The sequence below is a fragment of the Hemibagrus wyckioides genome, linkage group LG19 (assembly GCF_019097595.1).
Source record: "Hemibagrus wyckioides isolate EC202008001 linkage group LG19, SWU_Hwy_1.0, whole genome shotgun sequence".
Classification (NCBI taxonomy): domain Eukaryota; kingdom Metazoa; phylum Chordata; class Actinopteri; order Siluriformes; family Bagridae; genus Hemibagrus; species Hemibagrus wyckioides.
This window is the reverse complement of record NC_080728.1, coordinates 5823045-5845844: the sequence shown is the minus strand read 5'-3', so window position 1 is coordinate 5845844 and position 22800 is coordinate 5823045. Positions and strand designations below refer to the sequence as shown.

Here is a 22800-nt window from a genome sequence, read left to right as displayed (position 1 = left end):
CCTCAGAGACGTTTTTAAACAAGATTTAAATGGATATTTGGAGAAAAAGACTAAACCTTTGCACTACATTCATCAGAAAGTGGAGGATACCGTTTTTGTTTGTTTTAAATGAGGTTTCGACAGAAAATTATTACTGCAAAACAGCAGTTTTGATTTAGCGCTAATGAATGCAAGGCTGGGAGGATTCAAATCACAGGACTGTCAGAAAGCCCCTGCTGTTACAGGAATCTCAGGGGGTAACGTTGCCTTCTCACAGCTCCAGTGTGTCCCCAGTTCGACCCTGGACTTGGGTTACTGTGTGGAGTTGAGTTTGTTTGCTGTGTGTCTATCCAATGAACACAATTCAGCCTTTCTGGGAGGCAAGATGCACACGCATTCACACCTAGCAGCGAGTTTCATGTTTTTGGAGGTTGATGGAAAGGCAACCAGACATGCACATTGACAGTGGAGTTCAGGAGCAAAGCTCTAGGGCTGTGAGGCATTAATGCTACCCGATTTGCCACCACGTCACACTGTTTCAGGCATATACAGACCGCAAAAGGCTCAAAGGCAGGCTAATGTAAATACTCAAGCCAATTGGATTTCCATTCACCTGTTTTGATGTGAATTTTGCACAGGCTTGGTTCACTGTCCATAGTTTATGGAAGTCTTTATAAGTTTATGGGCACTGTTACATGAACAAGCAGAAATGGATTGATCACAACAGAAAAATAAACAAACATGAAGCAAATGAGTCACTCATTAAAATTTATTCTTGAATTAATCTCTTGTATAACTCGTGTACACGAACTGGTTTGTGTTTGTACAACACACACTAAAAAAAAGTCCTCACTGAAAAGTATGAAATCATTCATTTGTGCCAGGAATTTGAAAGAGGCGATTTGAAGGAGTACTTATCATTCATTTAAATGATTGTCATACTGAAGTTTACTCTTCTGAAGCAGAAAATTAAGGATATGATTATTAAGATTCAGCGTAGAAAACAGTGCAGAAAACGACGTCATCTCCTTAAGTTGGCTCCCATTTTATTCTAAGCAACGTCCAGGTCTGCTCGGGAAGGGGGGGGGGAGATACTGAACACAGCAGAACATTGGCGAGGCATCTCTGGCTTTAAAAGTTCGTCTCAGTGTGTGGAAAGCGCTCAGCACTCCTCTTTAATGTAGATCTGATCATCCGTGTCGGACTCGAGATGTTCCAGGCGGTCCGTCTGTCCACTCATGATCTCGTCTGGGGTCTTCATGAACCTGTGGTGGACACACAGATATGTAGAGAACACTCAAGTGACTACGTGATCGATAATGTGATCATATCCACAGCAGTAGAACCTAATGCGTAAAATCATGCAGATACAGTAACGTCCTCAAGAAATATCAGAATGGGGCAAAATCCATAATCCATCTGCTCAGTTTGGATTAACCTTTCCCGCATGCAGCCCAAGATTTAATGTGTTGTGCATGTTAAGATGATTTTTCTCCTCACAACAGTTTTAAAGAGCTGTTATTTGAGTTTACTGTACCTTTCGTACTAGTCAACCATTCTCTTCTAAACTCCATCAACAAGGTGCTTCCGCCTGCAGAACTGATGCTCACCATCTATATACTATTCTGCTGTGTATGAAAATTTCAGATCAATTCCAGAAATACTCCAGCCATCTCGTCTGGCAGCAAAATCATGCCATGTTCAAAGGGTGTTTTTCTTTTCAGTTGAAACATGCGCAATCCTGTTAAAGTGGACCTGAAAGGAAACTAGCTGCAAATGACACACTGCTTCTGGCGTTCACAATACAAGTGAACTCGAAAGGGGGTCGTCTTTCTGGCCTTTTTAGCACTGATGAGCTCTCAAGCTACTTGTTCATAGCACAACATTTCCATCAAACTGTAACCGCTGTAATAATAATAATGGCGCCGTTCAAAAAGGTCATGTTATGTGTTGTGCATTATCATTGTACATGGTGTGATCATTTGGCTGCGGATGAAAAATTAAGAGTAAAACAGAACTGAAGAGAAATGGGATGGAAAAGAAATGGGAGGGTTGATGGGGGGGGGGTACATGCATATACCACATCTAACACACATGTATTAAGAAATATACAGTAGTGCCTGGCAAGAAGACAATGCTGCCAAACTCATCAATCTGAGATCAGCTGTAACGCCGGAAATCACGTGGGAGAATCACCGAGATCACATTTCCCACTCTCTGATGGAAACATTACCTGAAACTCTGTGCCTGTAGCTGCCAATGATTCCACACATTGATATGATTGGCTGATTAGATAATTGTGTCGAAGTCCACAGTGTAAAGAAAACCCGATATTATTAGCTCCACCCATCATACCTGAACAGCAGCCTCTGGCCTGGCTCTTTCCTGATGATGTTCAGCTTGTAATAGTGTCTTAGTGCTCTTGACATTTTCTCATATGTCATGTTGGTCCTGTTCTGTAAAGCATAGCACAAAAGGACAGGTTTCTAAACACACTCTTGCAGTCCTGAAAACAAACAAGATGCATAAAGGATGGAAGATATGACTAACATTCTTAGTCACGGAATACGTCACGGTATGGCAGCCATGCAATAAGTTAAGAAAGATAATTAAGATAAGCATAGCTCATAACACACTGTAGCCTATGCTGATAAACAAATGCAAATAGCATTTATTATTTAAGATTATCCCATCATGGTAAATAATACTGATACATCCTCAATCCTGCTAGACAGAATAAAAAAAAATCCATGTGCATGAAAACACCTTATGGTTTCCCCACAGTCTAGCCAGGCCATTGGGGTCAATGATTCTGAACACTTTGGCGTCGCGGTCCTCCCAGCGGATGTAATTCTCGTAGCGGCTGTCTGACAGGAGCTGATACACGTAGTCCCACAGCAGTCTGCAATCTAAACAAAAAAATAAGGAAAGTTAATCGATACCAACAAGTCTACCTGGAAGGAATGTGGCGTGATCACACTGAATACTGCATTTAACCTCCATTACTTATTAATTACCATTCAGTCCATAAAGGTTGTCTAAATAAATCGATGACTATACATTCACAACTGTTATATAAAGGATGTGTCTAGACCGAGTCTGTTGTAAATTTCATATAAGGTGCTTTGGTCCTCGTGTGGAAAACCAGTTTCTCATTTGAAATTGTAGTAACTCATTACAGATCTTAATTTGTCATTTTCAATGTAATAATCAAAAACAAGCCCAAACAAACCCCAAAGCCATTCATTAGGTTTGTTCAAGGTCATTAAGCCACTGTTTTAGCACACTGATTACAATGGCTGCCATAGTTTTGAAAACTAGATGTTTTTTATAAAATGAACATTACTGGTATGAACCAGATCCATCAACAACCTCCTCAGTCATTTTCCACATAGACTTATTGGTCACTTCTCATTAACTCTTACCAGCAATGCGTCCAATAGGCACACCCTGCTCCTCAGGCGGTGACACAGGCATGAGGATCTGGTTCCTATAGCGCACATCATCCTGTTGGTGTGACTGCTGCTGCGCTGCCAGGCTCAGTACATGGTGAGTAGCATGGTGATGATTATGGTGGTGGTGATTATGATGATGATGGCCCTTCCCCTCACGCCCGTTCTCTTGGGCTGGGGTCCGGCCTTGTCTGAACTCGCCAGGCATGCCTCCTCGCCCGGGACTGAGCAGCAGCGGGTGCATGATGGCACTGGGCATCAGCTGGATGACCCGAGGAGGCGCAACCTCCTCCTGACACGGGCTGGCTGTACGCTGAGCGTGGTGGCCGTTCGGGGCTGAGGGTGACACGGACAGTGGATACAGGTCCTCGGGGAGGTGGTTGTTGCTGTCAGGCAGCTGGGACGGCACTGGCTGGATGTCCTCAGCTGAGGCAAGGTGGACATTTGCGGCACTGGCGGGCGAACGGCGAGGAGAGCGTGAGCGATGACGGAGCTCGATGGTGGGAGGCTGGAGAGGGTGGCTCTCTCTGTTTTGTGGGGTTCTTAGTACCGTTTCTAATGCAAAGAGAGATTTATTTTTATTAATACTATTGCCCTACATTCATCCTGTCCATCTCCACACTTCAGTATAGAGCACATGTAACATTTGATCCAGCAGAGGGCCACAGAAGCATGCCCCCCCCTCAACTCTTCCTTAGATTAAGCCATTTATCCATTTTATTAAACAAAATAGATTTTCAATTACTAATAAACTAATGCTAAAAGCGAGGCTGACATTCAGAGTAGAATGCCATGTAAGCAACAATCCCGTGTAAGCAAACTACAGCATGGAAAATTTACATGAGGGTATTTGTGTTTGTAACACTCAACAAGCATGAGACGGATGGAGCACAACGTTCTCCGTCTCAAGGACATCTTCATTAATTTGAACACCTGCAATACATTCAATTTATTTCAATCTTCAACTCGAACAATACGAGGCAGCTTTCTTTATTCTGCCTCTGAATAAAAATATTCCGGCTCATAACCTCACGACATTAAGCATGCTATTTAAACAGAGGCGTATTTCCTTGTACAACAGGTTTTTCTGTCAACATTCCCAACCGCCACTTCCTCCCCATCCACCTGTTGATCCAAGGTACAGCCTTGTTTTATAATCGTCGTCTCCACAGGTCTCAAACCCAGAGAGTCGATTAATGAATGAGGAAATGAGCAAATGACTCATTTATGAACTGGGATAGATTTCCTTGAAAACATGTTAAACGATGATTTAAAAAGATTAAACCTTTATTTTACAGCATTGGAGTCACGTGGATTCGTTTTCTGCAACAGCACGTCTTTTACAAACTCTACGGCTTTAATTTAGATGCTACTATATGTTTCTATAGCAACAGCACAATCGGTTCTTTGCTAAAAATGAAGAAATTGTGAAGCGTGACATTACTTAAAGAAACATGTAGTCAATGGGATCGGGAAGTTGGACGCGTTTATTTAACGTTTATGGAAGGAGTCTCCAGGGGGAGTGCTTTGTAACAGTTCATTTTCCACTGTGGGAAAGAACGTGATAACAGGAACTAACTTGTCTCGAGGAAGTAGCACATCTTTAAATGTTACAACAAATAAAGATGTGTTGAAGATATTAAATTTTAACTCTTGACCAATTACACAAGAGGGACATGCTGTTAGAAGGTTAATTCGCTTTTTACAGGGTGTCACGCCACTCAGGTGTGGATTATTTTTCCTTTGTTATTGCTCATTTATTATTATTCCTGGTACATCCTAACGATAGTTCAACCCAGTGTATGTAGTGTAACTCTGCCGCACTTATTTTTCTCCTCCGGCTGTACATTTGTTACTTTTGGCGTTATCCTTAATGCATACCTGTCCTTTTGTCTCACGCTGATTAAGTAGCCCAGTGTGTAAACTAGTCCCTGTTTTTCACACCATGATCATGAGGGCAAGGCATGATATTTTATAGTGTAATGGGATATCATGTAGACGGATTAGAGGATAATAAAACCCAGCACAGGTAAAGTGGGCATCTGTTCCTTTAAAACATACTCACCCTCAAGTTTGTGGTGTTGCAGTGCTGCTTCAGGCAGAGAGTGAAAGGAATTTCCAGGGTAATACATGTTGGGGAAGGATGAGTGGGGCTTCCTCTGCTTCAGGATATGTTGCAAGAGCTCGTAAAGCACATCTCCTGTAACACAGCAGCCCAAAAAATAAGCACAAAATGTAATGGTTAATCTCTCAAGGCCCTTGGAGCAATAAATACTACCCAACTGCTAATTTTCTAACTAGGGGTTTAATGAGATACTGCGTAGTGTGGCTGAATAGCATAGGAATGAAACCTGATTCATACAAATCATACATTGTTTTGATTGACTACTAAAGATGTATATATGAAGTACACATGGCAATTTAATCCAGCTTACTAATAGCATGCTAAACACATAGAGAAGCATGCTACACATTAATAGGTCATCTTTAACTTTGAAGTACAGTCTCAGGGTCAGCAAAATAAAAAATAAAATAAAGCTTTACTCGTTGGACAATTAAAGGTAAATTTGTGCAAATCACTATATAAGATTATTATAGAGAAGTAACTAAATCCATGGTGTAAGCAAAAGTGCACCAAGTGGCCGAGGAAACCTGTTTGGAAAATTCTGTTGCAGAGTGTTTATTTGTGTTTGGACAGGCTGGTCATTTTATAGACTCTATACGGGCCATAGTGGGTCCTGGGGGCGGAGCTTAATGAACGCAGAGTACTGCAGAGGAATAGAGGAGTTGGCTTCAGCTAATTCTTACAGCGCTAACGAAGGACCTAATACATCTTTACCAATAAAAAAAAAAAAAAAAGCTTTACTCACTGCTTAGGGAAGAATTCTGCTTCCCCAAAGTGATATGAACTATGGTGTGATGAGCTTTTCCTTATCGTTTTTGTGGAAATCTCTTAATAAATGTGCTTGCTTGATATACAGTCACTACATGTGGAACGTCACTAGAGTTGCACTCGCTAAAAGATCGTTTTGATATCTGTCAGAAAAGCAGACGTGTTGTAACATATATAATACATGCAGCACGCTGAGTCATATTAAAAGCCTGATTCACTCACATACAGTAAGATTTAACACTTCGCTAAAATGCAGTAAACATGGTTAACCGTTAGCCCAATGTTTCATATCTTAAGGATTTGTGCTACTTTCTCTACTTGTAAATGATCCAGATAACCATTAACAAGTCAGCATGTCTGTCTGAAGAGAAGTGAGAAAAGAAAGTGTCGGTGGCTTACAGACCCGAGCTCACCCACATCCCACAGCCTTTTTTTTTTTTTTTTTTTTTTTTACAGTCAACTAGCTGCAAATGTTTCGCACTGATCACAAACAAAAAAAAAAACTAGCTTAGATTACACAAAAGCCAAAAATAAACATAGATGGCTTATGCTCAGGGGAAAAAAAAACACAAATCACAGCACTTTCACCACAGACTATATACAATGTTGGCTTGGGCACAACCTGTAACAAACTGAGTACACGTGAATAACACTGAATAAGATCAGGGAGTGAGTCAATTAGGATTTATATGGATAGGGATCACTGACCGGAAGATCAGGGGTTCAAGCCCCAGCACCGGCAAGTTGCCGCTGTTGGGCCCTTGAGCAAGGCCCTTAACCCTCTCTGCTCCAGGGGGCGCTGTATCATGGCTGACCCTGCGCTCTGACCCCAACCTCCAAGGATGGGATATGCGAAGAAGGAAATTTCACTGTGCAGTAATGTATATGTGACAAATAAAGGCTATCTATTTTATTTATTTGTTACTACAATTTCTATAATCCTTGCTTTATAAATAACATAAAAATATGAGGAATTTCACGGCCTTAGTAAATGTGTCTTAAGTTGCTGAGAAAACCTGTATGGACACCCAGGTTCTGCCCCGTAATATTCAGTTGTGTTTGGACAGGGCGGTCATTATACACACTCTATGCGCCATCGCAGATCCGGAGGGACGGAGCTTCGTGAATATGGGGGGGAATGGATGTAAAAAAAAAAAAAATTGGTGATCCCAACTAACTGTTAGAGACCTGTTCTACATCCGAAAATCCCTACTGCCACAGTAACAGTATGCCTAGGCAGCAGTAAGTTTGAATTCTCAGTTTTCATAAAACAGTAGGGAAGAAATACCCGGATGATCTACTGCTTCTATTGAGAATCTGCGGTATGGAGCCAATGCACACTGCGCTGTCCCATAATGCAACAGCACTGGAGCGGAACAGCTGTCAGAATCAAAAAATGGCCGAAGGCAGGGGGTCAGCTCTTTTTAAGCGCAAGTATTGTAGGTATTAAACACTGTTCCTTGCGGGTAAACTGTACTCGTCTAATAACACATGAGTAAACTTAAATAGTTAGAGGATTGGGGGTTTATGATGACATCATAGGTCACATGACCATAAGGTCCAGCTTGTATTCATACAACACACATATAGTAATCAGTACACACTGCATCGATGGCCAAGCAGCAGGTACTTCTTAGGTTCATGTAATACAAAAGTAAGTAAAATGACCGTGTCCCTCAATGCTGACTCTGGAATATCTCCAGGAGGTAGACCAGGGGCAGGCTTGACGACCACCGTTTATCATTTTAAAGTCAATGGAAAAAAAAGAAAGATACAAAACAGTTTCATTTGCGATACTTCCTCCTTTGTGGTGTCTTATGAAAACGCATATTTTGAGCTGCTTCCAGCAACTTCAAGGAAATGCTTCTCATAAAGGAAGTCAGCACATGCAACACACGCACAAACAAAGCAAGATACCTTTCAGTTCTCTGTTTCTGGTCAGCTTGTTTGCTGGAAGGGAAATTCCTAGTTCTACCAGGTGACAGTTGTGGCTAGATTAACACTTCCTTATCAAACGTTTACCCAATTCTTAACTTCCTCTCCTGCACTATGCACACAGAAAACTCAGGCTTCAACCACTAGTGCGCTTTCTATTGTGTCTTTAAAGCAGCGCTCAGTTAATAAAGTTTTGCGTGCGACACGAGTAGCACAGTAAGAGTTTAAACATAACACTCATGTGAGACTCATGTCAGGAAATAGCTGTGCTCTCTGAGGCAAAATGCGTGTGTGTGTGCAAGAGTCACCTGAGTGGGGTGAACGGTAGCGGAAGTCCTCCTTGGTGAGCAGCAGGAGGGCTTTACCGTTCATCTGGAAACTTCCGCTGGAGATGGGTCGGAGAGCGAACTCTCGCTCGGCCCAGCGCAGCCACTGAACTACATCCTCTCTGCTCCAGAACACGGGCTGCAGACCTGAACACAGTGACACAAAACAACAGAAATGTTTAATGACTTACTACCAGCACACACACACACCCCAATACAAAAGAATGGGCTTGATTAATATGTGTAGATTGAAAGACAGAGACTTGCAACACAGGAAGGCAGGAAACCAGACAGACTCAGACAAATTGCACAGTAAATAAAAGAGAAGATGATAGATATCCAGGTAACAATACATTTAGGTTAGTTTATTTATTTTATCATTCCTTTTATTCTTAATTATAAATGTCTTTTTAAAAAAAAAGAGCAAAGCAGTGTTATATATATTTTTTTCTAGCACCAAACAACTTATAACTTATAAACAACAAACATTCATCAGGCTCCACCCATCAACAATTTTAAATAAATAAATAAATAAATAGAGATACACAAAAATAAATAAATTAGATAATAAATAAATAAATAAATAGTAATAATTTACCTTACTTTTATTGCCATGGTACTTTGATGATATAGTTTTAGAATAAAACAAAAAATATTACAGATTTTTATGATGTACCTTTACACCTTATTATTATTTTGATTCTGATTATTGATTGTCATTTTATATTTGACTAGCGTTTATTTCACCATGAAGAAATTTGCGCTGCTTTTTAAAAATGTTTAAAAACTCCAAATAACTATCTAATGTTTATTATAATTGTTGTTGTTGTTATTATTATCACCTGGCTTGTCGTACACAATAGTTTCCTGCAGCCTGAGGGAAGTGTATATTCAAATGGTTAGTAAAATTTACAGTAAACCATGTGGCACAGCAGACAATGAGGTGCAGCTTGTTCATGACACATTTAAAATCAACCGAGATCCTCTTTTTTTTTTTTGCTCTTTGGGGAATTACAGCTTCATCCTTACTGAGAAGCTCCAACCAGTGACGTGTGACAGAGGAAAAAACACATTCAGGTATATAGCATTTGAATATTTTGTTCCTCATTGACAGCGAGCAAACAAACAATTCACAGCTGATTAGAGTCACAATTCAATTTGCAAGTCACAATAAAGGACAAGCTTCCCATCATGGTTTATTATATTCCTGCAAACAAACCCCTGACACAGCCACTGCAGTAATGATCGTGGATAGATATATTTATAATAATGTGTATAATTAAGATTATATATCATAATCTAGACCATCAACTCCAAACGCTGACAAATCAAACTAGAAATTCACTTTCTAACCATGCATGGGCTATATGCAGGTATGCTTAGGAACACCTCCATCTTTAAGGTTTTTAATTGCATAAGCTAAATTCATGCCAAACTAATTTTGAAAATCTTGTGAAGCATCCTCCTTTTAGCCTGATAAAATTTGACAACTAGAGTCGCATTTCTAGAGACTGTAGATGGAAGAAGGTTGTCTTGCTGCACATTTGGTGACTTGTTGAATGCATGATCCTGAACAGGAATTCTCGTTCATGCAGTTCTCCGGCACAGTACATGAAATCATGCTAATACAGGTCAAGAGCTCGAGTTAAAATGGGGAAACCATGCTCTCATTGACTTTGACCATGGCATGGTTGGTGGTGCTAGACTGCTGAGCTCCTGGGATTTGCACATGCACACACGTGCAGACACATACACACACGCAAGCACACATCAGCCTTGTTAATGAGAAGAGAATGAACAGACTAGTCCGAGTTGACGAAGTCCATAGCAACTCAAATATTCACTCCTTACACCCATGGTAAGCAGAAAAGCATCTCAGAATGCAAAACGTATCAGATCCTTGTTGGAGTTTTTAACACACTACTCACACTATTCTGCACAATAACGCAAAGTAGTGTGAAAGAATGAGATTTGGGACACAGCTCACGCGTTTCATAATAGCACTTCGAAAAAGTCTGCTATAGCAAAAGCCTCGGCACAAGCTGCCACCCTTTACAGCAACATCACACATAATTCAGTTGTCACACATCGAGTTGGCAGCACTACAACATCCACACACACTTTATTTATGCTGTTTCGGAGAAAACTGTGAAGGCTTGTTGAGTTGTTTGTTTTTTTGGGTGTTTTTTTTCTTCATACCTTTTCTGTAAGCAGGAAAACATCTGCTCTGGAACGAAACATCTGCACTAACGCATCACCCAGAATTTCCGAGAAAGACTGCTGTTAAAAAGTCTGCGTTCAACAAACCAGACGTTCTGCTACACACTTCAATTATCTTGTGTTATATTTCTCAAAAGATATATGCAAATATACAGAGAGCATTTTCAAGCACCAACTGCCACGCCAAACTTCCTATCATAATCCACACATAACTGTCTGAATCAGTCACTCCCTAATATTCACCCAATCTAATTACGGCCATTGCAGCTGCTGTCTAAGGCAGTTTTGCATGTGTAGCTGCTTGTAAGTCAACCGGTCTTGCTAGGTAACATTTTAACCACAAACCGAACTTTTTTTTTCCCCCCCACATTAACTACACTGTTTACAAAGTCTATTTTAAGCTTTAGGTCAGATGAGAAGGAATTTGAAATCCGCTATGAGATAAGCTTTTAACACATTTACTTGCCATCGTCACGTCATGTGCCAGAATTTTATAATTGTCTATGATAACATCGCACGGCATCAGATACCGATTCTCATCGTTCTCATGCTCCTTGGTCTTTCATAAGACCAGCAGCACTACAGCACGTCGGAATGACCACAGTGGTGTCTCAAGCACATATTACACAGCAGGCAGCTGCAAGTGTGTTTGTGCGAGTGTCTCCAGACACCAAGCGACGAAATCACAGGTCATGTGGGGAGGTTAAATTCGTCAGTGCATCTGCTCACAGCCTCCGGAGAGACAGTTAACCACAGGAGGAAGGAGAAGTCTTAACCCAATCTTAACTTCCCACAACACACTTGAACAGGAAACCCTGCCTCCTCTTCCCCTGCCCCAGAACAAACCCCCAGCATGCAGGCGCTGTTTCGGAACAGGAAGCCTCCTGTAGTAAAGCTTGGTGATGCAGACGGCTTTATCAACACTCAGCAGCGACAGGGAGAAGACTTGAATGGACAGGAATAAAGATGGACTGAGCAGTTCATCAAGACACACACACACACACACTCCGGAAGAGGCCAACATACCCACATGTTAAAAACGCCTTCTTTTTTTTTTGGGCCTGTGCATTGTCAAGAATGACCCCAAAGCTCGAGCCTCTGATGTTTAACTCCACAATAGCAGCTATATCGGTATCTAATCTGGTCTGATGGCATCGCTCTTGCTGTGTGGAATCATGGGAGCTCCGGAAACAGCGCCTTCTTGACTTGTGTTGCCCTGGCAACCTGCAGTCACCAAGGATGAATGGAGGAGAGGGGAGGAGATGAGATCACCACTATCTAGTTTCACTGTTGCTCTCGCAACTCCCACTCATAACACGATTCAGACAGCACGCTGTGCGACACGCGCGTGCACTTACCCTTGCGTTTTCTGCGTGTGCTGGAGGAGCCGGATCATTTTCGGATAGAAACGACAAGGCGTTAATGTCGATTGTGTTGGAATTGTCATTCGGCTGCAATGAGCTCAGGAAGTCCAATCACATAAGAGTGGATATCTGTACACAACATACCAAAAATCAATAATGACACCGTGCCTACTTTTAATACACAACTAGTATGCCGGCTGCTGGCATTCAGGATTAATGAATGACTGAGAGCTTGTTAGGACACGTCCATGATTGGAGTCAATGGTGCAAAGGAATGCTCACAACTTGATTTATGAATGAATTTCTCGTAATATCCCATCTAGTCTCAGGCGGTTACACAGGCAGACTGAGAAATTGTGCTGGTTTGCACTGAGCAACTGCTCTCGCTATGGAGCTTTTTTCCATTTTGTGCACTGACACAGTGCTTAAGGGGTTAATGCTGATGAATCATGATCACTCCCCTTTCGGTAATTCCGACCTCTTCAGAAAACATGCAAGTATCACAGAGTTTAGGAATCCGCCTTATGATTTCTGCAATACTAATAATAACAACAACAAAAGCAACAAGACCACTGAGTCTACCTCACCAAAAAATGCATTGTATCTGATGTAAATAAAGGTCTATAAATAAATAGAACTGTCTGAAGCAGGATTAGACACATGCCCTACATCACTAAGTTTTGGAACAAGCCAGAAATAAAACAATGAGATATATGAACTCTTATTAACGTTTAGAGCTGGTTAATGTGACCGTAATAAAGGCCGGGTCGCTTAAAAGGTTTAGACAACAGATTACACAAAAGTGACAAAATTAAAGTGTTTAAAAACGTTCTACATTTACCACTTCTAAACCACACCTTAACTGCTCTTAAGCTTAATCTCACAAGAGAATCAAGTTTTGATGATGATGTGTTCTGATTAATATGGAAGCCTTAAAAGGGAGGACATCATTAAAACAGAGGTTTTGAGGCATATATAGCACACAAGACATCTTTACATCTCTTTAAAGCGTATTCCTATACTCTTATTTTTTTTAAGAAAGTATCTTTCTATATCCTTCTGTCTCTCCTTCTTCCTCTCAAACATGTGGATCTGGTTTTGAGCAGGAAGAGACTGCATTCATTTTCTGGCCGTTGGCATGTGAGAACAGTTTCCCTTTCAGAGTGAGGGGGAGGAAGAAAAAAAAAAAAAAGAAAAGACAGGCAGCGCTTGGTCAGGAAGCACAGTCTGCCCACTCAGGAAATTCCTGAGGATGAGAGCAGCTTCCAGGCACAGGAAATTTCCCCTTTCAAAAGACTGTGTTCACGTAAACACACACACACAGTGAAAGAGAGAGAGAGAGAGAGAGAGAGAGAGAGAGAGAGACATGTACATGCATGAACTCAGTGGTTCTCAATGTGAGCTTCAGGGACAACCAGAAGTCTTTGAAACATAACCAGTTGGTCTGTGTTTACTTGTTTATTCCTTATTTACAGCAGTGGACATAACCACACACTGTTACAGAAATTATTAATCATGAGTTATGGATATTAGCCTGGTTAACTTGCCTCCTGAATCGATTGGGTTTAACCCTGAGGAGTCTGAGGTGTTTGTGTGGATCCTGGAGATGTTTGGACATGCCCTGACATTTGTACTTATTTCAGTTACTGATATGCAAAAGTCTTAATACAATGTATTCAGGACACAATTTACGACAATAAAAACCCTTTCTTTCTTTAACGACACTGGAATAGGGTCATAAAAGTAAATATACTATAAACTAAATATACTATAAACTAAGTAAACTAAATATAGTGTATATTTTATATTCGAATCTTCAAGTAATGACTTCTATAATGGAAAGCTCAGGAATAAAATATTGTATTATTATTGTATACATTTATATAATGTTTGTGAAATAAATACCTGAGGAGGTCTGTAGAATTTAATGTCACTCAAATGTAAATTTTCACTTAAAGATTCATCTAAATAACCATTACAGGAAACAAAATGAAGAAGCCCGACACACTGAAGTACTGAATCCATGTGAAATTAACCTGCACTTTTTAATCGGATTCTGTTTAGTAGAACAAAGCGGCACATGCACTTTCATTCGATGTAAATTATTTTCAGTCTCTATTTTCCTGCTTTTTTAAAAAAAAAACGCTCACAAAACTGGAAACCATTGCTAAGCGATTAGCACACTACAGACACACTGAGCATTACTGTGCCTCTATACAACGTGAGGTATCGTGCAGTCGGTTCTGATTCTCAGCCCTGGGCCTCGTGTAATTTCATTCACCAGCAATTAAAACCCATTCAGTCTAGCGCAGACTCCTGAATCGTGATTAGGTATTAACGTCCTTGTTTAATCTATGAACCTTATGAATATAATTATTTAAGTAGAAGTGTGAGTCAGACTTTCCCCGTGCTCTTGCCCACTCGAATTAATCGCTCTCACAATGCTCAAATGCATTATTAATCAGTAGCTTCCAAGCAAGAGCACCGGGTATTCTGTAAACGGCATTGTACCTGGAAACCGGATCTCCTCATTCACCTAGTGTGTGACTCGTGCAATCTAAAACATGGCCAACATTAGCAGAGTCGGGTGAAAAAGAAAATTGGAGTATTTCCTGCTTGGTCTTTTTGACATGGTATTATTCGCAGTGGGAAGTGGTGGGTTTTCAGTAATACTTGGTTTATTGGAGCAGGGATAAAGAAACACACACACACACAGAGTCACACTTAATAACCCAGTGACACCAAAACTCAGACTTAACTCAGATCTAAACTGATTCACAGTGTGTATAGAAGAAGAGTGCAGGAAGGGTTAAGTGTGACTGGCATTCTTTCAGAGTGAAGAACACACTGCTCCTCTCCTCTACTCTCATCTCATCTAATCCACTTCCTCTCCAGGAAGCCAAGAAGGCTGACTTCTGCCCACTCTGCAATTTCCTTTTTCTTTCTATCTTTTTTTTTTCCCCCCTCGCCCTTCCTTCCTCTCCTTCCTGCCTAGCGCATTCCTCATGACTCCTGGATTAATGAGAGCTCACTCAACACACACAGACACACACACACGCTCACTCAACACACACACACACACACACTTTAAGGAGTTTACTTTAAAACCAGAATATACCACAAACAAAACAGTGTTCAAATATGGACAACATAAAAAGATGTACTGAAAATTCATTTAAATCTAGAGATGACGAACGCACACACATTAATCCTCAACGTGCATGACGGTTTCAGATGAAGCTCATGGAAGGAGCCTTGCCGAGAAAGAAAAAAGACCATTCCATCAGTGTCAGGAAGAGAGAGATGGCCTCGAGCCAGCAGAGAGCTTCTCCACAGTTCGTCTCACCCGCCCCCCTTCCTCTCCCCCCCACTTCCTTCCCCACCACCCTGTGTTTTTTCTTTCCCCTCTCTTTCTCTTTTTCTCACCATCTTTTACTCTCCAGGTGAAGTGTGGAGGCAACACGTACAAAAGCAGAGATGCATAAACATAAAGGGAAAAATATTTAGTAGTATGACAAACACTTGAACAGCAATCCTTTATACATAAAAACACTGTTTCATGTCATTTCAAATTCATGAGTATTGTTGTGGGGGTGGACTAGTGGTTAACACATTTGCCACACACCTTCAGGGTTGGGGCTTCGATTCTTACCTCCTACCCTGTGTGTGTGTGAAATTTGCATATTCTTCCTGTGCTTCGGGGGTTTCCTCATGGTACTCTGGTTTCTTCCCCCCGGACCACAAGGCATGAACTGAGGGCTTAATGGCAACTCCAAGTTGTTTGTTTCGTGCTGCTGTGTGTGTGTGTGTGTGTACCCCCACCAGTGTGCCTTTCGCCCCATGGGAAAGATTCCAGATTTCCCATGACCCTGTGTAAGACAAGTACTACAAAAAAAATGTAAGGATGGATAGACGGCGAGATGTTTTAAAACATGAAGTTGCATGAACTGTGCTGTAGGACCACTCCAGAGAAACTAATTTATGAAATGAACAGAAAGCCTGAGGGTCTCTGTGTTTAATATACTTTCATATAGACTATGAAAGGTCCTCGTGGGAGCCATGTGTTCAGCCTTGGTAGGCAATTATAACACGCCTATGAGTGAAGTGTCTGATGCAGAGGAACAGATTGTATCTGCAGGACAGTAGAACTAGAAAGCTTTCCGGACATGGCTTATAATGACAAATATAGGCTACATGGCTATAAGTATGCAGCCATCTGACCATCACACCCAGAAAGTTGGAAGCACACAATTGAATAGGATTGTCTTTGCTTGCTGTAACATTATAATTTCCCTTCACTGAAACTCAAACCCTGTTCCACCGTGATAAAGCCCCTGAGCTCCATGAAGACATGGTGTGTTAAGATTGGAGTGGAAGAACTGCAGTGTCCCACACAGAGCCCTGACTCTGACTCAACCCCACTGAACACCTTTGGGATGAACTGGAACACCGACTGAACCCCAGACCTCCTCACTCTCACAACATCAGTGTCTGATCTCACTAATGCTCTTGTAGCTGAATGATCACTCACACTCCAACATCTCAGGGAAAACCTTCCTAGAAGAGTGGAGCACATTATAATCAGAAAATCTGGAATGGGATGTTCATAAAGCACGTGTTGGTGTGTGACAGCCAGGTGTCCACAAATATTTGGTCAGATATGACTACATCCTTCATGTTTTTGTAAATGCATCTTGATAACCCGAAATACTTCAATCAGATTAATTGTTTATCAATAGTAGTAGCAGTCTACTACCTACATTGCAGGAATAACTCCCTCTCTTAGAAACGGCAGGGTGCTAATCTGGCTGGTTAGACGGGTATATGCTCCAAAAAAAGAAAAACAAAACAACTTGAACAGTGCCTTGAGCACTTGTCAATACAAAAGAAGTTATTACAGAGCCCTTCCTTGCTGTGCTACATAGGCTTAGTCCAACCCTTTAGTGAAGAGCATGAACTTCACCTGGAGAAATAACCTGTACACATGCTGGAGCGTCGGCCGAAGCAGTGTAGGATTTAAAAAACTTCAGCCGAACGAAACGTATAGACCAGATATGTTTTGTGGATACTGGATGCCAGTTACGACAAACTCATAGGTTAAATATTAATGAGATTTAGCGCAACACAGACTTCAGTACACTTTCACCGCCGAGCCTGTTTCCTGGCCCTTATCCAACTCCACCCTTTCTTTTATTGGCTAAGTCAAGGGCTGGTTTAGACCTGCAGTGAGCCAACACTCCACTTCCAACACACACACACAAACACACTTACTTCCTCAATAGAGTTAACCTATGAACCGACTGCTGGCACAATGTGAAATAGATCATGAACACATACATCCAAACACACACACACACACACACACACACACACCTCAGGAAATACACTCAGAAACACTGCTTAATGTATGCATCAAGAGCTGGCATGATGTAAAAACTTGCCCACTCACAATACACACACACCAGGACCAGAAGGACTGTCTCAAGGTGGTCTTTTCAATGACGTCAGGACTGAACCGGTGCCTGGATCACCTAAAAATATCAGGACTATACGAGTGCCTAGACATTTCTGCTCTATGACATGCTTGCTGTGTAGGGTACAGCGGTTGTGAGGTGTCAGCTCAGGGGAGAGCAGGTGTGTGTGTGTGTGTGTGTGTGTGTGTGTGTGTGTGAGAGAGAGAGAGATGGTGAGTATTGGGGGGGGGGGGGGGGGGTGTGTTCGCATTGTGTCTGTGTTTCATGGGTGCACAGATCATGAGGCAACTCCAAACATCAACTTTTGGGATTTCATGCTTAAAAAAAAACAACAACTTAACAATAAATATTTTTTAAAAATATTTATAATATTCTAAAAGATAAAAACAATTAGCGTGTTTCAATCAGGCTGGTATAAAGAACACGGCATGCTAACGCAATATGATATTTACACTTATTGTTTAAGCTGAGGGTTAGCGGCTACGCTCAAAGTTACATCAGTGGCAGTATGATGGTGCCAAGATTTTATCTTTCTGATTATTCCGAACACTGAAATCTATAAATTATTATTTATCCCTTTGGACAGATGTAGACAAAATACAGATGATGTGAAACCAGGTAAATAGCAGCTTCAAATGAGTTTTGACTGGGAACCCAGAAAGTGTGATGGACTTATAGATATCGATAACGATGTCCAAAGATCACAGGGTAATGCAATGAGGAAATGGGGCTAGTGTGTGTGTGTGTGTATATATATGTGTGTGTGTGAGAGAGTGTGTGTGTGTAACTCACGCAGGTGTCCAGGCAGTCTGGCCGGCTCTTCCTCTGTCTTGGCATTAGTCAGAGGCGGAGCGCCATGGCCTGGAGAGGAAGTGGAATTTGGCAGCGGACTGGCAGAGGGACTGAATGCGCTCCTCTCCTGCTAAAACACATGCACAAGTTAAAAGAGGCATCGCATGCAGAAACAACTGTTACACATGTCTGTTCACCACTGGATCACAAATGCAAAAGCAAAGTTGACCTTAATCAGCTTTTACAGTGTCAACGATTCGCACAACAAATTATCTGTGGAACAGAAATGCTGGGAAAATGGGGCTTCATGAGCCTTCGACAACTGAGTCTGTCGCATCTGTCTAGAGCTGTGGTTCTCAAAGTGAGGTCCGGGGCCTGCTGGGGTCACTGAAACATAGCCTGTGGTTTTTAGTTTTTAATCACTTTTATTGTTTGTTTGTTACAGTGGTGACAATCCCAACCTACATTATGAAATGTATTACATTTAGTGGTCCAAGCACCAAAGTCATCTCACACCTAATGTGCTGTTCAGGAACAGGAAGCTCTAAAAAGTACTATATGAAAAGTTTAAATAATGTTTATGAAATAAACCTATTCTCGAAGGGGTCTGGCGGGAATGATTGTACAGTTAAATGGGTCCCTGGCAGAAAAGAAAATGATTGAGAACATCTTCTCTACGAAGAGGCGTACATTTGCGGCGCTGAGAGATTTGCGAAAGACAGATTTGTCCAATATCTTACTGAGGGGGGAAAAAAAAAAAATCGAGCTGCATTTTCTGTTTATTAACTCTGTACAGTATACTCTATGTACAAAATGGCTGAGAGCATAAAGGAAAGCCAGTGGCTGAGTTATGCAGCGAGACATTTTGCTGCCTTGACTTGAGTAATCTTAGAGAGATGAGTCACTGCAAGTTCTTCTGACTGATCACCTTTATCCTATGTTGAAACATTTTGATCCTGATGGGAGTAGGACTGCTCTCTTCCAGGATGATCCAATATCCATCCACAGGGCATGAGAACTTCACTGAGTGGTTTGGTGAGTAGGGAGGAAGAAAAAAAAATGTAAGGAAACACCTATGGGAGATTTTAGAGCTACGATTTAAAGAGCCTTCGTCATTTATCGTCTACCATTTCCCGCTACTTCTATTTCCTGAAATGTCCTTCAGAATATATTACAAACACAGACTTAAGAACCTGTATATCTTATTATCTTATGACCCCTGTGGACAACGGCGTGACCGTTCGACTGATCCGAATCGTTGACGTCAATGCAAAATGCAATCCGGCTTTCCTACACTTGTTCACGTAATAAACAGGATTTTTAATCAAGTTTTTCGCCAAAAAATTGTGGCATTTAAAAGACGGAGCCAGTAAGTGTCTCTGAGGGACATGTCTCACGTGAGCAGGTGAAGGTAAGAGGGGGGGGGGGGCAACTCTGTGCAAATGAAAGCATGCAAAAATAAAAACCGATAAAACCACTTTTCAGTGGAGGCACTTTGACTGTGCTCTCTTATATAGCAAGCTCTCTTTAAGAAAGAAATAAGCACGCCGATGGGAAATGTGAGGAACCGTTCAGGATCATCACATGGACATCAAACTTGTGTTAGGAAAGGCAACTCTGGGATTATATATTATTTACAGTAAAGTACAGCACAGCCTTATAGATCATCCTCCAAACATAGAAACATATAAAGAAACTAAGTGTAGTGATTTGATATGTCTCTGTGTCAGACTCAACAGTGAGTACAGTGCATCGATCGTGATCGGAAGTGAGAGCAATATCTGTTTGAGATGTTAAACCTCAGGTCTTGATGTAGGTCAGACGTAAGGTTCAAGCTCTCCTGACGTGCCAACAGTGACAGAGCTATTCTCCTTGCTCCAAGTCCTAGCTTCTACACTTATGGGTTCATCTTTCTTTCTTGCAAAAAATCTCTCCGCAAACACTCCTAAAAGAATCTGAAAAGGTGATAAGACCAAAATAAGGTTTCACTGGTCACAACAATGACACGGTGTATTGATATGAAACTGTTGTGAGGCACTGTAGTAATCTGATATATACTACTAAACCACAGAAGATATCAAAGTTCAAAGTGAACTGACTCACAAGTAAGAATCTGGGTCTTGGTTAACTGAACTGCACGGGGGTGAGTAGGCCTGGAAATTCCGTATTTATCCACTCGATTGCTCAATACTGATGGATGGACCTTGATTTGGTTGGTGTGTGTGTGTGTGTGTGTGTGTGTGTGTGTGTGTGGAGGGACAAGCGGCTCTGCTCTCTACGAGCTACACGGATGGCGCAACGCAACACTGTTGCAACCTCTCTCTCTGTCTCTCTCTCTAATTGTTTATTTTAAAAGCTTAAATTGTCTAAATGAACAGGAAGTAAAAAAAAAAAAAACAACAACGAGGTTTTGTTAAGACGTATTTCCGATCAAAATCGTGTATAAATCTAAACCAGAAACACTAGCTAGCTACAGGTCACAGTGTGTTTTCCTCCTGCTTCCTCGCCGCGACAAATCCTCTCAGCAACAGATGATAGAGCCAAATAAATAAATAAATAAATAAATAAAAGAAGTGGTGATTAGTCAACGATACATTCCTGGTTTTTATTCTTGTAACTCGGACATGCTAGGATTGAAGAGAAAAGCATAAATACCTTAATGTTGAGTTGTAAAGGGGAGTCGGACATGTCTCGGTCGAATTCAGGAAGTTCTCCCGTTTCCACTTTTCCTTCCCCCTTGTTTTTCCGTGAAGCAAACCAAGCGGAAATGCGAGCATCCGACTTTGTTGTTTTGAATAGAGGAACAGCCGACGCTCTATAAACCCATCGCTCTCGACGAGATATATCCCTGTAACTTTTTATCTTTCTATTTATAATTCTTTTCCCCGGCAGCGGTTCAGGCACTACATGTTGGCTAGGTGATGGTTAATACCTTCCTGGAAGAGTTGGCCGTCCGAGCCTCATTGATTTTGGTTTGTGTGTCTATATGTGTGTGTGTATGTGTGTATGTGTGTGTGTGTGTGTGTGTTATAGTGGCGAAGTGACGTGAATTCCTGGCACTTAAAGCGCGGCCCCCTTAAAGGGAAACCTAACTCTGGACATAACCAATCAGGATCGACGTGGTGGGCGTGGCCACAATCCCTCAACCCTCTGTGAAAACAGGAACTGGGATCAGTGTGTTGTTTTATTCAGCCATGTCACTGAAAACCCAGTGAAACCCACTCACTGATCCTCAATCAGTTTGTTACGCACAAGTCCTACCATGACTCTTTTTTTTTCTTCTTCTTCCCTCTGGTGTGAAAGAAAGACAAGGCAGAATTGCTTATGCCTGCTTCACATTTTGACAAAGGCTGTATGTAATGACCTTGAAAATACAGCAACCGAATGAGAAATGATGTTCAGTGAGCTTTTCTGTTTCTAATGGAGTTGCATACAAGCGTGCACGGCATCTGCATGGCTCACATTCAAGCTGATTTGGTTAGATCTCACATGAATGACTTTCTCGGGCCCTTTTATGTTTCCATTCATCCCTTCATCTCTTCATTCAGTCACCCATTGAAGCATGTCAGACACCCATTTGCACAATTACAACTCTTACCAATCTACCTACTGGCATGTTGGAGGAAACTTTAAAAAGTCTATGCAGACACTATAAAAAGTCAACACAGAAACTAGACATAATCCGAGTTAAGGATTGAACCGAGGACCGACCCTGGAGCTGTGAGACATTTACTATGATGTAGAGTAGCTCATGGAATAAGGAATAAAAAAGAGTTTATGTCGTAAGTAAATAAACTAGATTTGAAACAAATATTTCTTGAAAATCTTCAAATCTTGAATAATTGAGTTACCAGTCAAATGAGAGCTTATACATAAAGATTTGTGTTGCTTCTAACTACTCTGACATATCATTGAGATGATCAGGGCTGAGGTTTACTTATGATCATTCTAACCGAGAGAGGGAGGGAGAGAGGGAGGGAGAGAGAGAGAGAGAGAGAGGGAGGGAGAGAGGGAGGGAGAGAGAAAGAGAGAGAGAGCTATTTAACAATCTATATTCTGAAATGCTTTAGTGAAACTCAGCCCTGGATGTTGTTTGTTACCAAATATGCAAGACCAATATTTGCCACCACCTAATGTTTGTGAACGTTCCTGGAGAAAAAAAAACGAAGGTTGTTTGGATTGCAAGTTCCACACATGTATCCCATGATCTCTCAATTATCCTATCCGATTATAAGAATTCTGGATCAAAAGTCAAGGTAATGAACGGGAAATAGCCCATCATCCTAAGAAACATATCCTATCATCATTAATTATTATTATTTTTTGTTCAGCTTCAGTCATTAACAGAGATTTTATAATGGAGGC

General features: G+C 41.3%; 1 protein-coding gene across 4 annotated transcripts; it reads right to left on the bottom strand.

The window, feature by feature from the left end:
* Positions 1-733: 733 nt before the first annotated feature.
* etv6 (ETS variant transcription factor 6) lies at positions 734-21472 on the bottom strand. Of its 4 annotated transcripts, none has more exons than XR_009207380.1 (9): positions 21091-21472; positions 18436-18565; positions 8568-8732; positions 5497-5631; positions 3405-3986; positions 2746-2888; positions 2335-2435; positions 1517-1604; positions 734-1244 (listed from the first exon to the last, which is right to left on the bottom strand). XR_009207380.1 is itself a non-coding variant. In XM_058417150.1 (8 exons), exons 1-8 carry the CDS (start codon positions 21121-21123, stop codon positions 1142-1144), a joined length of 1392 nt encoding a protein of 463 aa, XP_058273133.1. In that variant the 5' UTR covers positions 21124-21469; the 3' UTR covers positions 734-1141. The 4 variants fall into 4 exon arrangements, 2 of the variants coding, with proteins under 2 accessions (XP_058273133.1, XP_058273134.1); XR_009207379.1 differs by having other exon boundaries at positions 1517-1607; positions 21091-21471; XM_058417150.1 differs by lacking the exon at positions 1517-1604 and having other exon boundaries at positions 21091-21469.
* Positions 21473-22800: the final 1328 nt, after the last annotated feature.

Excerpts from the sequence above, each read along its gene's own strand:
- etv6 (XM_058417150.1), bottom strand. The coding sequence starts at position 21,123 with ATGTCCGACTCCCCTTTACAACTCAACATTAAG. Across the intron at positions 8,733-18,435 it reads CAGACTGCCTGGACACCTGC|GTCTGCAGCCCGTGTTCTGG; the intron begins GTGAGTTACACA and ends CACTGTGTTCAG. Across the intron at positions 3,987-5,496 it reads GCAACACCACAAACTTGAGG|AAACGGTACTAAGAACCCCA; the intron begins GTGAGTATGTTT and ends TCTTTGCATTAG.